The sequence below is a fragment of the Aulostomus chinensis genome, chromosome 10, assembly GCF_037954235.1.
Source record: "Aulostomus chinensis isolate RoL2024-O1b breed Wild chromosome 10, RoL_Achi_v1.0, whole genome shotgun sequence".
In the NCBI taxonomy this organism is placed as follows: Eukaryota; Metazoa; Chordata; class Actinopteri; order Syngnathiformes; family Aulostomidae; genus Aulostomus; species Aulostomus chinensis.
Genome location: NC_141329.1, coordinates 8,626,322 through 8,644,617, shown reverse-complemented (window position 1 = coordinate 8,644,617; position 18,296 = coordinate 8,626,322). Strand labels below are relative to the sequence as shown.

Here is an 18,296-nt window from a genome sequence, read left to right as displayed (position 1 = left end):
GCAAAAACAGTTTTGGAGAAAAGAGTATATGGTGACGGAGTTGTGCTACGCAGCCCATGCACGACTGTGCATGGAGCTGAGCTAACTAGCAGTCAGCAGGTCTCTGTGGGGTTTAGCTCTGTGCTGCACTCGCAGGAGAGAAGGGTGTCTATCTCCCTGTCTGGCTGCAGAGCTAATGCAGAATAAGCAAATTTACCAAAAAAGTTGGTGTGTTCCTTTAAATATTTTAGGAATAGTGTGTCTGTCAGGCAACTGTCATATTTCTAAGTTCAATATGAAGCTGGAACCAGGAACATGTACAGTGGCTTAGCATAGGACAATTAACAGCTTCCATAGCTACCATATAAAACCCACTCATTAAACCTTGTATTTGTTTGTTTTATTAAAACAAACTTTTGAGTCAAAAAGTAGCTTGTTACGGGCTCCAGGATATTTCTTGTTGAAGTGGCTTCCAAGAAAATGGCTGCAGGGACCCAAAAATAACTTGTAATTACATGTAAGTGACAGATGTCCTCTGGTGGCCACTGAACTGGGGGAGGAAATCCATGTCACGAGGAGGTTGGCGTGGAGGCATGAGTCAATAAAACACTGGAATTAGCCAATGAAGATCAATGTTTATTTCCTGGTTCCAGCTGTGATTTCTAGTCAAGGCTGTACTGTTGCCAAAGATGAAAATACGAGCTGCCTAACCTTAAGGTTCAATATTTTCCGAACCATGACGTGTTTTTGTCACACCTTTTTCTTTCAGTTAATCGGAGGTTGCATGTCAATTATAGTAATGACAGCATTATTTAAAGAGCCTCTAAATTTGGGATGTTGGATTTCGCTTTGACAAAGCTTAGAATAAGGCACCCCCTTGTTTAATTACCTCAGGTTTAGTTTCTAGGTGCCTATATAGTAATTTTATCCCACAGTCATTTAACTATTTAGCCAAATACAAAAACTTTGTTCTGAGAGATTTTTTCGTTTCTGACTCCTTTTCCCAAAGCTGTATCTCTTAATAACATCTTAAATCACAAACATTTAGGCTGTTCTACGTGATGTGTTTGAATGACAAATATTCTATTATATCCATCCACCAAAACTCCCCTGAAACCGTCTGGAGGCCCCCCTAGGGACGGCCACCTACCTTTTTGAAAACCTCCGATCTAGACTGGATGCACCTGTAACAAATACAAATGTTGGGAGTTCAAACGTTACCCTTTCGACTTCCGTCAAACTAGAACGGTTCAGTGAAAATGAAAGGAAATGCTCAGAGCGCCATGGATAACTGAAATACTACTTCAATCTCCAAGAAGCCGTATGACCTTCACGCTAATGAAGCTGGTTTGCTGAATATGCAATCCCAGAATCAGGGTAATTATTTTGAAAAGCTTCTTTTATCACCAGCTCCCTTTAGAGTCATACACTCTCCCATACCTTTCTCCTCATATATATTTCGATTTCATTAGTTGCCAAATACAAGTCTATCATTTTTTTTTTCTGTTTCCAGGAATAAAACTTGTGTCAGCCCTCTATTGTCTATATGCACTTCAGCGCTCATTTATACGGTTACACCTAATGTTTATGGTTGAAAACATCAGTTGCAACTGATATAATGCAGGGTCTACTTTCAGGCTCTCGGTGACTCCTCAGCCTCAGCAGCTGTTAAAAGAAATTATTTCTCATTCGCGTTACTCCACCCACATGTTGCTGTCGTGGGAGCTGAAAACTGTGCAGCCTGTTTCTGTAACCTGTGACCCGCAGCATCATGAGCTCATCTTCAGTGCTAGAAACCAATAATTATGTAGAATTATGTATTTGTGCTCCCACTGTTGTAAAAGCCACGTTAGTCTTGTGATATGCAGCAGTAAGGCGGTATAATTTGCTGTATCATGATGCCACCTTGTGGTGGAATTGCAGAATGCGCAGAAATAAGCAACCACTCCCACAGCGACATGGTGGTATAATACCTCTTGTCTTTAGCACCAAAAATTCAACGTTATTTTACCTCCTCAGGACAAAATATCTTCCAGAGAGATGTAACAATACATTATTTTATTAGCATGTTACATGGTGATAAACACAACAGTACCATTTAGATTCCGTGTGTTCCAAGCTGTCTCAGTAAAAGAGGTTACTTGCCCCGACATCTCTACTCACATTCAAATACAGAACATTGAATTCAAACAACTTTTATTTTGAATTATGAACATTTTCTCATATTCCTTTATTACATACCTTTTTTTTTAAGAAACTGACTGCAATTACCTTATATGCCATAATAAAGTAAAGTAAAATAGAAAAAAAGAAACGGGACATTGCGGTGCCAGTATGCTCGATTGAATCTTAAATTTCCCATGACGAAGGATAAGAAGTACAAACGTGATAGTTACATTGGTGGTTTAAATTGTTCAATGTTGTATGAACACAATCTTATGGATCTGCTGACTTTACAACATTCTACTGTAGAAACATCATACTTTATATACACACACACAAAGAAGGAAAAGAAATAAAAAGAATAGAGGGTTACTACTGTAACCATAGCTTAACGGGGAGAGGAAAGTTAGCATTTTGGCCAACTCCGCGTGTATCTCATGCCTCATGGAACTTTTCAGGTAGGGTTAATGACAGAATCAGATGAGTACACATGTGCACACACATGTAAGCCATGTTCATACAGTGAAGCGGTGGGGATCTTTGAGGCAAAGCTCAGTCGTAAACGTGGTATCTATGGTCTTCAGCAAATATCCAGGTCTGTCAGCAGGGGGTTGTTGCTTTGTCCATAGGCTGGCTCTTGGTCTTTTTGTGGAAGTGGAAGGACAGGATCCTTATTCCTTTCTGCTTTATGGATAAAACAGAGCTCCATGGCTTTTACATGAGTGGTCTCAGTACATCAGTTAGCTCTTAAAGGCTGGTTTTAACCTGCGTGGACGTACTCAGACATCCACACTGTTTAGGCAATGACAATTTAAGGTTGCTTCCCCTAAAGACAGGTTAGAATAAATGCGGAGCCCCTTTTGTAGATATTTGACCATGCCCTGGTAGTTTGTCGTGGTTTCTTCCAGAAAAAAAAGAAGAAAAAAAGGAGAAAAGCATGTTTTAGCTTGTCTGAGAGTGCTAGTTTGCGCCCAAGGCCAGCCTTGCTCTGCCCTGAGGTTTGTTATGTGACGCAAAGGGAGACAGACAGACTTGCTGGAGTAGACACAGAGCGCTCTCATGCAAACTGCACCACTGCAGCTTCCAGATCATTTACTTTATACCACAGCAAAAAGATAACAAACTAGCTTCCTCAAGTATGCGCTAGCCGGAGGCTAAAAAGTGGTAAAAGAGCCTGCAGAAATACCAATGAAATACAAAACATCAGGAGTCAATAAAATCAACATTAAACAGCAGAGTTGGTCATTGGTAAAATAATAATTGAAAAAAAAGCTAGCAAGACGAAGAAAGCATAAAAAAACAAGCAGTTCTCTCAACACTCCTCCCACAAAACTATCTGATATCAGATAAATCAAATACTGTTCATGCGGTTGCTGTTGATTATCACTTTTAACTAGATTTTGGCCTGTTTTGGTCTCCTTATAGCACCGCTAGCTCATGAAATCAAGACTGGATCCAACGACATCGCAAGCATCACACACATGGCCTCAGAAGCATTTACAATTAAAACACTGGGAATGAATCTTGACAATAATTACATGTGTGTTTTACAGTTCTGTACCTCCTCAGCTGGGTTGTTAGAAGACATGAACACGCATCTGGTCAAGGAACTGATCTCAGTGCAGCAGTCTGTACGTTATCAATCCAAAATAGATGACACAGAAGGCAGTTAAATAAAACCAATTCAAGCCATAAACAATGACCTCTGAATCGCATAATGTGATTATTTCAAACAACCAAATAAATGCTGTAGGAGAGTATCATGAAAGGTAATACTTTGTTTTAAAGGTCAGTCAGGAGAGGCCTTCATGGAACCATCGAGGGGAGTAAACATTCACGATTCAGTTTCGCCGCTCTGTTGTCAGATTAACACTGAGGGCATTACAAGCGTCACAAAATATTAAATTTCCTGCAACATCATGTAAGCCAGTCACTGTATGTTTGCAAGGACAGGTACAATAACAACTCTTCTTATGTTGACTTTTGAAAAAAAAAAAAATGTCACTGTCAAATGGACTTCAATTGGTGAGATAGAGAGCCAGAACTGCCATCTCTACGTGTTATTCATCCTCAACAAATTGCTACCTTATTAAGAAACATGGACACATCAAAGATCAGCTTTCATATATAAGGACAGTGGATTCAAGTATATATATATTATATATATATATATATATATATACACACACACATATATATACATACATATATGTGTATATATATGCACAACTAAAATGAATGAGGTAAAGACAGAAAAAATAACCTCAATATCAATATATCATGACCTTTTCTGTATAATTTCATAATAAAACACTTCTTTGTAAGAAATAAAAAGTACGTCATTCATTGGTGTCATACATTTTTTTGATCCAAATTCCAGCAGTATTGAAGAAAGATTCTAAAACTCAAACTAAAAGCAAACACGGTATGTGGTTGAGTACAGCACACTGTACGTAGCTTCCTGTGGAGCAGTCACCTGCACAGTATGTTTGGATTGTGGTCAAACAAGCAAACACTGTTTCCAGTCATTACAGTTGTCTTATCTTAGAGAAATACAAAATGTTACTATGTACAGGACACATCAATATAACCTAATGTTTTTTGTTTTCTGTTCTTTTGAAAGTGAGAGACCTGCTGCTGCAAAAGAAAAAAGAAAAGGAATTCTTTCTGCGAGTAAAGGCGAGTAGTTGCAAAGCCACCGACCGAGGACGGTGCAGGGTAATCAGTAGGATCAACTTGATTCTATAGCGTCTGCGTCCCCGATTTCTAGGTTTGCAAGCAACAACTGAAGTGCATCTAGAAAAGACGTCATGGAAAGGAGAGTTACCTGGCTAATACTGTGTTACAGTCTAGTAGCATCAGATCATAGCGGCAGATCTAATCATCTGGTTGGCTGCAGTATGTTCCCTTTGATTTACTTTCACATCTCTGTCTATATTTGGCAGATTCTTCGCTTGCTGCTCATTAACGCACTGGTTAAACTGTTGGTTAAATCTACAATTTAAGTTAACGTAATCCGACTACAGGAGTAAGAAGAAATGTACGTCTTCAGTCGTTCTACAGACAAATGATTGTTGGCTGCCCCGTGAGTGGGAAGCCTCAGCTTGACAAAACACAACAAATCCCCAAACCCCATCCAGACCCCATAGACAAGATATAGCAGAAACAAAGAAGTGCAGATGTACTAAAAAGAGCAACACAATTCTTGAAGAGAGCACTGTTTGCTTTTTCGTCCTTCAGATGACTGTTTTCTGTTGTTCTTATAACAATTTACTCATAACCCACAACTTGTTGTAATAAGCAGTGCTTTTAGAGCACATTAGATTTTCATATCATGATGCAAACAGTCCGGGGGCGGTCAAGTTGGTAATAAGGTAGCGATAAGGATGTCGGTGAGTTGGAGAGAAGGAGGAGGAGGAGAAGGAGGAGAAGGAATGGAAGGGAGGAGGAATGGAAGGCCAGGGGAAGCGGAGGAGGAAAAAGGACGACTGCGGTATTAACACTTGAAGAAAAGGCAGGCGAAGCAGGCCATCAGGAGCCACAGTGATTGAGATACACAGGCAGAGCCGTTGATATCTCGACCCGTCCCGGGTCCTGGATGGAGAGAGAGAAAAAGAGAGAGAGAGAGAGAGAGACAGAGACAGAGACCCTTCACACCTCATGCTGAGAAACAGTAGTAGCCCACTTCAACAAGTAAGATAAAGACAAATATTTGGATATTCTGGAATCTATCCACCATTTCCCTCTCTGCTGTGAGAAGTTCACTGCTTGCGCGCCCCCACTTGTGCCTCCTTCACTAATTCACACGCTGATGGTGAAGGCTGCTATGTCAAGTTCCGACCTACTCATCAAGAGCAATTAGGGGTTCAGTATCTTGCTCAAGGGCACTTAGACACGGTCACCGGGGGAAGTGAGGGTTGAACCGGCTCGATGGCCACTCCAGCGTCTAACCGTGCCTTAGCCAATCCACCCCTGATCATTTCCATTTTGACAGGTTCTTCAGCTACCTTCTCATTACAGCTGTTTTAGCGACTCTCTCTGCCCAATCTGGCCATTTCCTTTGTCTCACCTGTGAACAGATCGTTAGACGAAGGTCCTTTTCCCAAACTGCACTCCTCAAAAAGAGAGTGATAAGCTGTATCTGGTGATGAGGCTTGCAGCATCATTCATTTTCGATAGAAAAACATGTTGCTCATTTAGCTAATTGTGAGGCCGATCCCTGTAGAGATTGTTTTCATAATGAGTTATGGTGTTTCTGGTGATATCATCTGATATTTGTTAATTCATTGATTTTTTAAAAAGCTGCTTGCAAACTCTTCACTGTACCACCAAGTGTTCCTTGGCGTTAACACCCCCTTTTGAGAATTTCTGAATTTGTCTAAAACTATAGGGGACAACAGATTTCTGAGGTTTTTGGTGACATCTTGTGGTCATATTATGCTATTGACTCTCTCGTGGAAGCCGAGAGTACAAAGGAGCCTCTGGCAAGGCAAAGGCAAGCAAGCAGTGAGTCAGGTAGATGGAGCTATGGCCCCGTCAGATATGACACCAAACGTCTTATCAGTGATGGTTATGTGGTAAACTTAACGTTCAATTTTTGACTCAACTGGAATCCAAATAAAACCATTAATGAAAGTGTGTCTTTCTTGTGTGGAATAGTTCCACACAATTAACAAAACAGGGAAGAGAAAGTAAAAGTCTGCGCTAACGTTTCAATCTCCCAAATATGTGTGAGCGCAACAATGACAAAAGTAAACATCGTGTATTTAAATATTCATAACCTTGCTCCTCTTATATTACATTTCAATCAACTGCGATCACCTGTCACACATTACATTACCTTTGAGGTCTACGGGATACATAGATTTCTCTGTAATATCAGTGGGGATATTAATATAGAACCACTGCCATTTCAAAATCCCTTCGAAGGTACAGCATTATGTTTTGATTGACAGCTCATGATACCTTTTAAAACTTTCAAAGCGTTGGAAGTAGATTGACCTGAAAAACCTATGAATGTTAGCTTACTCATTTACTAAATGTCACTTTTTCCTCTCCAGTCACTGTATTTCCACGAGGGGCTCTGTTTAATTAATCTCACGCTAAAATGAGAGCGCCCTTAACCAAACGACTGGCAATGACTACACAGGAGGGTTTGAGCTCTCAAACTACCTTCTGTTCTTACTCGCAGAAAAGCAAACAAAACTCCAGCGACTTTCTTCCCCACTGACTTTCACAGTGGGGAAGGAAAGAGCTTCGCAGTGAAAGTGGGTTAATAGAACGAACACTTTAAAGACGCTCACATTCACCTTGAAACTCACAATCATTTGAATGATGGCTTGTTTAAACACAGAGCAGGGTGAGTTTAAACTTGCTGACATATTTCATGTTCAGTGCTTTATGTGAGCCTGTGTTGTCGAGTGTGAAATTGTAAAGTTTCACACTTGACCTCATACAATATCTGAGGGGCTGGACTATATTTTATAGTTGGAATAATAGACTATTTGGATTAAAACTTCAGAACTACTGAATATACTCACTATAGAGGAAAAGGCTGGCATTCTGGACGCCCAGTCGGTTCGAGGCCACACAGGTGTATTTCCCATAATCCTCTTCAGTGACGCTAGAGATCATGAGCATAGTGGTAGAGCCAAGAATCTGGATATTGATGCCCTGGGTATTGGACAGCCTACAGAGGAGAGAGAGATAAAAGGGAGATGGTTTTAAGTAATTAAAATGAGAGAAGGTGAAAATGTAAGGGAGTTCGTGAAATTTTGGACTGAACATTAAAGGATCAGGCCAGCTTTTAGAGAAACATGTTATTTGCCATCCAGAGCCAGACGAGGATATACTGCATATCCTTCTCTCCTCTGTGTGTGCGTTCTGACAGAAACCAGCTGAACGCTGGTTAGCTTAGCTCAATGAATGGTAGTGGATGGACCCCACAGCATAGCAATGTCTGCAAATATTCTTGTAACATTCCTCTGTGTATTTTGATGCAAATACATCAGGTTGACAAGATAGAAGTAATCCTCTCTCACAAAGTCAAACAGCAGCAGATGCTATTCTGGGAAGTAAATGCTTATTTTAATAGCACCCTTTAAAACAAAGTTACAAATTGCTGTACAAGATATCAGACATACATTAGAAATCATAAAATATACATGAAACGCATAATAAGCAGAAATAGCATCCAAATACAGAGTGATTAGCAGCATATGAAGGACACTGAAGAATCAAAATCCCCCACAAGGGAAAAGCAAACTGGTTGAGATGACTTTTAGTTTTTTGTTTAGAGCTTCAGCAGGAGGTGGTGACTGTTCCACAGAGACGTGGCTCTAACAGCAAGAACACAATCATCGAACCATCTTTTATTTGGTTAGCCAAAGTTTTAGGCGCTAAAACTAAAATAAAACTATCTAACAATTTAATTCTTTTTATTCTTTGTACTATTTTGTACAAGGTAATGATAGTGTACCCATACTGCAAATCCGTAATAATCACAATATCTTTGTAACTGTAGAAAAATACCTCAAAAAGACAAAAGCAGGAATTATTATTCACAACACTGATGGATTAGTATCTAGTTATTTGATAAGCTTAGCCTCTTTAACACAAACCCACGCACACTAAACTTGTTGACGTTTCATGTTACGTCATCAACTTTTAGCACATTATTGTATCAAGTACAGCACTTTATTCCAGTATTTTCCCACCTATAGAACATTTTACGCAAACTGTTGCTCTATCAATGACTATTTTAAAGACTATTTTATAAAAAGTACCTTGGATGACTTTTGATGGAGGTATACTGACCCATCCATTCATGACCATTCACTGTGCTGAGCTAACTCAGGGTCACCTGGTCTCCGTGGGTCTCAGCTCTCTCATGCACACACAGAGGAGAGAAAAGTACCTCTCTCTTCTTGTCTAACTCGGGGGAGGATAGTAAATAAGGGTACTTTCCCCGAAATGGCTGGAAGAACAAAACTTAATGAACAGATTATTACTGAAATAGCCCCTTACCAAAGAGAAATGACCTATTTTCGGTGTAGAAACAGACTCGATAATCAAGCTAATAACACAGAGACACGTTCCAAATTGCAGTTGACAGGATTCAGCTGCTTTCTGAACGGCGGTGTGACATCTCAAAGCCGTCTCCCACATAGTCACATGTTAAATGGGTTTCTGTCAGTCTCTTCACAGCACAGCTCAGAACTTTATGCACATTTTTAAGTTCATGAATGAATGAATTTCACAGCTAATGCAGTATGTGTGTGTGGCTCTGCAAAGCTGAAGGCTTCTGCTCGCAACACCTCGGAGGCAAAACCTGGAAGACGTTTGAACAAATACACAAACCTTGAACATTAAATCTAAAAAAAAAAAAAAGCTTTACAGAAATGTTAAAATAAATGTCAGTACTTACCGTATGTGAACAAAGCATATAGTTGATGATAATAATAATTTTGGCAGGGTCATTGTAACTATGTCATGTGACTGTGTAGGTCCATGAGGTTTCATTTTTAAGACGGCGGATAAAGCGCCTGTCTTTTATTAAGAGTTTGACACAATGCTGTGCTTCCCTGCAAGCATTCCTTGACCTTTAGGGTTATTTTCAGGTTTGAGGGACTGAAACAACCTGACAAAACAACCAAAAGAGACTGAAAAGAGCGGACCATATTACCGTGTTGCTTGAAATATTGCTTTAATTCATCTCTACAAACTTAACAAACTGGCTTTCCCTCATAAGAGCAGTTACTGAAAAATGCAATAGGATCATTGCAATCCCCTGTTCTAATGAAAGATTTAGTATGCTGCACTTGAGGGGCCCTAATGACCACCAAACGTCTGACAATCAATTATGTCAACCTTGAAGCCCATTCAAAGTAAAGTAATCAATAAAATTTGCTGACTCAGAGTGTATACCTCGCCGATGAACTGTTGCCCCCATCATCGCAGCCAAATAAGTATTTTAATAACACAGCACACATAATGGATTCTGCATGTTCTGGCTGATTGAGCCCTTCGTATCACCAATGAGGTGAAGTTCATTTAAGGGGCCTCAACTTAATCCTACTTAAGTCTGGGTACTGTAGTGAGCAGAATTTGAGCAGGGGAGCGAGACGTTTATGCTGACACATACTTGCCTGATAGGGAGTATTAACATAAAAAGGAAAACGCATATCATGGTACGGCATAATCTGGCCAACTGGGGAGCAGGAAAACAGATAAAGTTGCAAGGTCCTTCCTCTAGGGACACCTTGGGAACAGTGCGTGTATTTGTGTGTGTATGAGAGAGAAGGAGAGAGGCTCAAGGGAGAAGGGTTTGTGTGTGTGCACCAACAGTGTACCCACTCCATCTAAACACAACCCCCCTTTCCCGTGATAAGACCAGCAGCACGTATATTGTCTAGTGTGTCTTCATGAGAAGTGACTGCACTATAAAAAAGGGCTGCCAGCCCAAATAGCATGAGAGACCCAGATAATGCACAGCACCACAGGGAGCTGAGACCAACCAACCAATCTTGACTATAGATTATAGTGCATGATTGTAATGCAGTAGCAGGGGGAATAAACGCGTATAGATATATATCTCTACTGGGTTCACAGTTCTAGGACTTTACCTTTATTGGCAAGGAGGACATAACTCCAAATGCTCAAGGACAGAAAACTGGTGGGGGGAGGATCTCAGCTCTACTTTATTATTATCATTAACCAACATTTGGCTTCGCATTTTAAATTGAACGTGTTGGCACAAAGATGTACGCAGCTCGCAACCTTTCGCACTTTGATTTCAGGTTCGTTCTCAAACATGCCTGCGTCTGTGCCAATGTCTTCATCTGGCATAATAGACTGGAATACATTATCAGGAAAGTTGGCAGAAGCTGTGCATGTTTACCTTTTTAGAGGGAAGTTTTCCAAGTGTTCTCACTATTAATATGTTGTGCTTTTGCATGCTTCTTCACAGGCAGAGGGCAGCAGAGGTCTACTAATAGTATACTATTAGTCCATCTCAGAAGCACTGTAACATTAAATCCCACACAGGAAATGACTTGACCCTTCTATTTTGTGGAGGGCATGCAGTGTGCATGCTGCGGTTTCAGGCTGGTACATATGAAAGACCAGAGAAATCATAAGTGGGACAGATTTGATTCTGTAGCACGTGGGAGCTTCCAAAGTTGGTTAGCACCTCCATATAATGTGGTAGGCCTTTTAAGGGTGATGAGCAGAGTCTCAAAGAGATGGACCTCCTGAGTAAAAGGATCCGAAAAAAAGGGAAGTCCAAATTAATTATAAGAAAGAACGTTAACTTTAGTTTGACATAATATTTAATGACACAACACCACTACTTCTTAGCAGCTCGGTCAAGGAAAGGGACGCAACAAAAGCAACCCAGGTGGAATGTTTGGAATGGAATTAAAAGTATTAAATGAGTAAACTGATAAAGTTTAACACAGTGCAACAGAACTCAGGGCAAAAGATGTCACTCGAAGAGCCAAATATAACAAATCAAAAGTTTATTTACCTGTAAGTATATTAAATCAATGAACAAATCCTACCAAAACTAACCCAGCAGATATAAAAAAGTACACAAGGAGTGTCATCACTATACGGTTTAGTGATGACACTCCTTGTGCACTTTTGTACTTTTTTGTATTAGTTTTGTTAGGTTTAGTCTAAACCTAACAAAACTAATACAAAATGAACAAACTGGGTGTGTTCCAAGAGCTGGGATGGGTGTTAAGTGAAATGCGTCTAATTACCTGCCCTGAGTGTCCGAGGTTTACTCCAGAATACTAAACTAAACGAACCACTAGAACCCACAAAATACACAGCGCGACTACAATGTCGCGGTCTAGGGGTACAAATCACAGCAGCAGCAGGCCTGTGTGAGTCTCTCTACGACAGAAAAACCATACCGCTACTACAGTGCAGCAGCGCAGCCAGATGAGCAGCAGAGGTAGAGGAAGCCGGGGGCAGAGGTGAGTTGTGATACAAATAAAATCAGAAAGATACAGACTATGGGATGACTCAGGTCGCCTCCTTTCCTGCTCAGTGATTTGCACAAGGATGGCAGCATGACATAAACGACCCCTCCACTGGACTGAAGGAAGAAGTCAGACATATAATGTGGCCGCTCAATTAAATGAAAAGATGTTGTGATGTCGCACATTGTGACTATTTTCTAATCCCTGTCACAGGTTGCTGCACATAGAGCTGACTTAGACTTGCATGAGGAACCCAAGTGTACTGGCGTGTGTGACGCTAACCACAGACGTGAAACGAGTGTTGGGGGATTTCACTATAGATTGTTACATTAGCCCTGAACCTCACATGAGGATAGATGGTCTACATAGAACCACTATGTTTCTGTTCTCTTTTCACAAGTAAAAATGGTTCATCCACTTTGTGTATGTAACTAAACCAAATGACAATCTTTTAAAGTTGTTGTTTTTTTTTTAACTAGCGAAACAGATGCCATTTTAAAATAAAGGAAGAGTTGAGTCGCTGATTGTATATATAACCACTCTCTCTCTGTCACCTGCAAAGCAGAGCTCACTAACTCTTCCTGCTCGGGGCCACAGATGCACAACGCCGGCCCTGCTGATGATAAATGAAAATCAAGTGGAGGGCCCTGCTGAGACTTGTAACCTGAAGATGATTGAAAGTGGTGCAGTGGCTATGACAGCCTGGTCGCAGCTGACAACACAACAGCACACGACCTGACAGCTCACTTCGGATAGGAACATGGATTAAAAGATTTAATTCACGAAGAGCAGCAATAATACACTCCTTCAAAAAAGATGCGTCTTCAGATTGACATCGCTCGATCCTCCAAGTGCAAGTAATGTGAGATGACGTTAATGAGAGTGAATTGCTGCTTCTCCTTCAGGATTAGAGAATCATTTGAAAAACATTTAATGGGACCAGCGTTGAATGATTGACTTGAATTTCATCATTCAGAGCCAGCGAACAGAAACAGAAATAAGGTCCTGAAGTCGGAACAACTGTCCATCTACTTTATGAGTGCTGATCCTTTGAATAGTAATTTGATCTCTGAGCACTGTGGACTCTTTCTGATCCTGGTGAAGTCAAACACGTTGTCAATTCATTTACGTTTCAAAGGATGGGTTATGTTTCATCAGCCGAGGTCCATCAATTGGATGTGAGGACTGAACCAGGGTGCAGAGGGTTATGGTAGGCGATGAGGGTAAGAGAGAAGAAGAAGAGGAGGGAGCGCAGCAGCGCAGGATGTGCTCATCAACACGAGCCAAGCAGTTTGTTCACATTCTGTAGTGTTTACTTCTACAGTTTGGTTTATTTGAGAAGGCGAGAGTGATGCTCTGTAAACTTGGCAACACATAACTGGACCAGAAATGTTTCTCAGTCCTCTTCAAAGAGAGCTGAATTTAGCAAAGCTGGAAATTATCAAAACGAACCGAGATTTGCATGAATGTGGAGGGTTGACTTCCTTGTTCCTCTCCTCTCAATTATCTTATTTTGGTTTCTTGTTATTCTACTTATATAATCAGATATATTCCCCTTTTCTCTTTCTTTGTTCCCTCACAAAAAATATATAAATATCAAGAAGACAGTAAGTAAATTCAGTGAACCCCTGAATTCCTGCGATAAAGAATAAAAACATAGGGATTGTCACACAAATAAAATATAAACACACAGTACTCGGAATAATTTTTGCACTAACTTTTGTTTTAGATTTGTTGATCTAGGGAGCGCCAAATTATTCCAGGGGATTAAAGAAAACAATCAGTGTCTAATACAATGAGACCCTGCTAAATCCTGCTTTTGAGAGGTACCTGTAATTACAACATGAAAGATGACAAGTTGGTTTGTTTGTCAAAGTGCTGTTAAAGGAATAGATTAAAGCAGATTTAATACAAACGGGAGATTAATCCAGAAACTTCAGCAAAAGTCAATTTCACTTTCAAAATATGCAGCAATTAATAAAGAGCGTTTGTGTAATGAAAGGGGGCTCAGTATCTCGCTCAAGGATACTTCAACATGGTCACCGGAGGAAGCGAGGATTGAACCAGCGACCCTTTGGTTTCTAGACGGCCACTCTACCTCCAAGCCATGCCACCCCAGAAGAAGCGACGATACAATTTTCCAAATAAGTCTCCCAGTGTACTCACTTTTCATCTGTTTTAAGGGGTGTGGATTCACCAGCAGGTTTGTAAATGTGTTACATTATTAGCAAGTTTCAGCTTTGCACCTACAAGCCTGATATTTGACTTTTCCACAGCCAACATGATCAGGCAATGAATGCATCACCGTTCATTTACTTAAGTTAAAGTGATCTTAAATTGAAGTCCAGATGTGCACTAACTGTGGCTCCCTATGGCCTTTGGGTTCCTTGAAAAGTGCTATACAAATGTGAAACTATATCTATGGGTTAACATTTGGTTCAAGGTGAAAAATGATTTGTGCATCCCCCCCCCCCAAAAAAAAATATGTAAACATTGAAGTCTCTTCAGGGTGCCAGAATTAAAAAAAAAAGAAAGAAAAAAAAGGTATTTTTTAACAGACAGTTCAAAAGAGTTAACAAACGTTGAATTTCTTCAAGATTTAATCACATCAGGAGACAGAAGCCAGGACTCCATGTTCAGGCTTGCAAGCTTTTGGGAAGGGTTTGGGTGAAAGATGATCACGACTAATAAGCAGCATTGTCAAGTACTTATTGGATTTAAGGCAGCTGGGAATCAAGAAGGGTTTCATTTGTCTCTGTCGCTTCAGTACATGTTCATTCAGACACTACTGATTCGGCCATTTTTGACAGGTATGTATGCTAACCCCATTAGCACAAACCACACTGAACAGAGTTGGTAACAGCTTACTGTTGGCTTTTGATGTTTGACTTGAAATGTAGACATGAAATTAACATAACTGTGTTACTAAATGTAATTGCTCATCATTGTTCATTTTGCAGCTGTCAGCATATGACTTTGAGTTCCAATTAACAGCAAAGCATTAGCCTGCATGAGCACAGTAGACCCTGTTCTAATATTACTAATATATTAATACATTAGCTGAATAAAAAACAGCTACATAAAGAAGACACTGTCACAAAAGTAAACAGCAAACTACTAAATGACCCATTTGGATGAGTATGACATAAATCCCACATTCATGCTCATAGCAGGCCACGAGGTCTGCTGACCAGGGCCTATTGCTTGTCCCCTGTACCAGGCAAAGTGAGAGAGAACCTGAGTTGATAGTGGAACGCCCTTCCACAGGATTTGAGAGCTGTACCCTCTGTGGACATTTTTAATAAGCAGTTGAGACTGTTTCAGTTAAAACAGGCGTCCAGTGTTTTTCTGTGTTTACTTAATTTCACTTTATGGAACGTCACATTTTTGGGGGTTTTTCTTCCTCGTGTATAAGCACTTTGTGAGTTCTCTATGTGAGAAGTGGTTTATAAATACCGTAAATGTTACTTTTCTTTGTGTTTGGGGCAAGTTTCATGCTGGCATGTTCAACAGTTTGACCTTTTGTCATCAATTCTGTCTTATACTGAATAATAAAGAATGGTGCTTATTTATTTGAACACCTACAGTTGTTCAAATTTGGAGTTTTGGCTGGACAAGCAGCTGCAGTCTTTAGCATGAAGCTAAGCCTTCATGTGTATACATATTTATGACGCCTGCTGCACATTTTACTTTTAAAGCAAACTAGAAATTTGCAAAAGTCACCCGGTGTCAGTGTTTTAATTAACTCAGAGAACTAACCTTCAAATCTAGAGTCAACTGATAAAATATGACAGCAGCAGTTGACATTCCATCTGGTGAAAATAACAGTTGTTGGCTGAAAATGAGAAAACTCCTGACAGAGGTCAAGGAAGAATAATGACAAACATCGCCATTGATTTTAAGTGGTAACTTTTGCAAGCTTGACGGAGCACAGTAACATCTTTTCTTGTTGGTTTATGAGAAGATTTCTATGTTGCATGTCCCCTGACAAACAGTGTGCTACTGAGATTAAATTGATTAAGAGAGAAACATATGAAGACCACCCCGTATTAACAAGCAAGTGAGAGACTAAACCGAGCGCATTAGCTTTGATTCTTGGGGACTGAACTATAAAATTAGCCAAGCAAGGATAAGTGATATTATTATGGTGCATTAACATCATCATCCAAGGAGAAACTGCAATAACACTTTTAGCTGGCAGAGAGGGAGAGGCGACCATGAACAGGCACATCGCCAGAATCCTCCAGGGGACAAAACAACTGAGACATACGGGGGTTGGAAACAGCAGATAATGCAAAATATTCCAATGATCATAAATCTTTCTTTTCAAGCACTGGTGTGATAGGCCTATTACTTTAGAGACCATATCTGTGATAATACTTGTGACACGCATCCAATATTTCTCTCCCCATCTTCACCAAACTTTTACTGCAGCCGTTTGGGTTTAAAATTGAGGCTCACGATGATCGGTAGCAAAATAAATTCAGCTGATACTGGGGCAACATTTGTGCCAGCTCATATCTGGTTCAAATACAATTTAAAGTGAGACAAAAAAAAAAAAAAAAAAGGGCCTGATCTTGATGTGTCTGGTGCAGGAGCTCTGTCACAATGTTCTCCTAGTTTACTTGGAAACCCTGCTGTAAAAAAACTTGCTGCACAGTTCTAAGAGGTGAAAAGAGCCTGAAATTTTCAATTCAGGTTTGAGAATTCAACTTTTTAATATATGGGTAGTAATGGGAGTTTGGAATTGGAATTAATATGGGAATTAGCAGCAACCCCATGTTGAGGAAACGGACAGGGAGAAGTATGTTGATAAAGTCCAGGAAGAAAATTTAATTAAATTCACTTTTTCTTTGTTCTACTCAAACAGATGGAGTCAGACATGTCATTTTAAATATGTATATCACAAATATTTGTATTGCTTATCAGAATAAAATATTTTTACACTATTTATGTACATTTACAGTATGACAAGTAAATACCCTACAGTCGGTATAAATTACTGCCAAAATTTCCAGTATATTTTCATTAAATGCCATTAATTCAAGCACAGTTTCCAGTTTTGAAATTTTCCCAAATTTTTTTAACCCTAGCTAAACTAAAAAATCCTCAGCATTTCGTACCACAAAATTATTGGTATAGTACTTGCGCATTTAGATCAATTGTGGCCAGTAGACAGATGATCTGGCTGGATGTCAGCCGATCAGAGGGCAGCCAGAATCATCCCAGAGGCCATCTGTGCAATTTTCTTAATCATTTGCATTTTCCATCCAAGCATTTGATTCCAGAACTCATTCAGGTGTTACTTTCACTTAGCTGAAGGGAATCTCTGGTTATTAGAGATGGCAAGACTGGGTTCTCAATTCCGTTGAATGTCATTACACTTCGATCCTCTTCGAGGGTTTTCCAGACAGGTATGGTACTTAAATTGAGAGCTATCCAATTAATATTGGTTTCTGGTCACACAAATTGTAACTTCTCAAGTGAAAGCACAGCGGGGAGTCTGATTTTTCTTGGAAGCACTGTGGTGCTGATGGATTACTGAGATTTTCAGCGACTATATTTAAATTGCATTCGAGGAGGCACCTGATCTATTCTCCTTGTCTTCGCTGCAGTGTTCAGTTAACAATGGGATAAAGTTCCTGTGCGATTAAGTGGATGATAAGTCATTATCAATCCACTGAGATGATGTCACAAAATTAACACTGAAATAGTACAATGGAAGCAACGCGAGAGCAGATTTGACATCGAGATCTGTCCTAGTCACTCGGTGAGATGACAAGGATCTCTCGTGGCATCGGGAATCCGGGGATGACGCTGCTGCGAGAGTGGAAGAGGACTCAGGTCAGGATAAAGCAAGAAAAGCACCAGACCTGAACCGTTTCATTAAATGATGAAATCGAAAATGGACAACAATGGACAAAAAAAAAATACTCAAATTCATCCAAGTCTTATATTGGCATAGTGTTCAATCAAGAAATATGACACGCAAAGGTGTGCTTTACTGGTACTGATGTCTCTTTTCTTAGCGTCACTGACGTGGCATTTTGCGGGCTATTGTGCCCTGTGAACAGATGACTCCTAGATAACCAAACCTCATTCACGACCGGTAGGTTGACGTTTAGTTTAAGCCAAACAATCAAGTTACCTCGTCCTTTTTGATCA

The 18,296-nt window shown here is 40.0% G+C and overlaps 1 protein-coding gene across 3 annotated transcripts in view; it reads right to left on the bottom strand.

Moving 5' to 3' along the window:
* Positions 1-4,123: 4,123 nt before the first annotated feature.
* lsamp (limbic system associated membrane protein) overlaps positions 4,124-18,296 on the bottom strand; it is a 455,226-nt gene continuing 441,053 nt past the window's right edge. For all 3 annotated transcript variants that reach the window (XM_086215878.1, XM_086215877.1, XM_086215879.1), the window contains 2 exons: positions 7,683-7,831; positions 4,124-5,736 (listed from right to left, as the gene is read on the bottom strand). In XM_086215878.1, the coding sequence (XP_086072004.1) occupies positions 5,639-5,736; positions 7,683-7,831 (247 nt within the window). In that variant the 3' untranslated portion in view covers positions 4,124-5,638. The remainder of the gene's footprint in view (positions 5,737-7,682; positions 7,832-18,296) is intronic.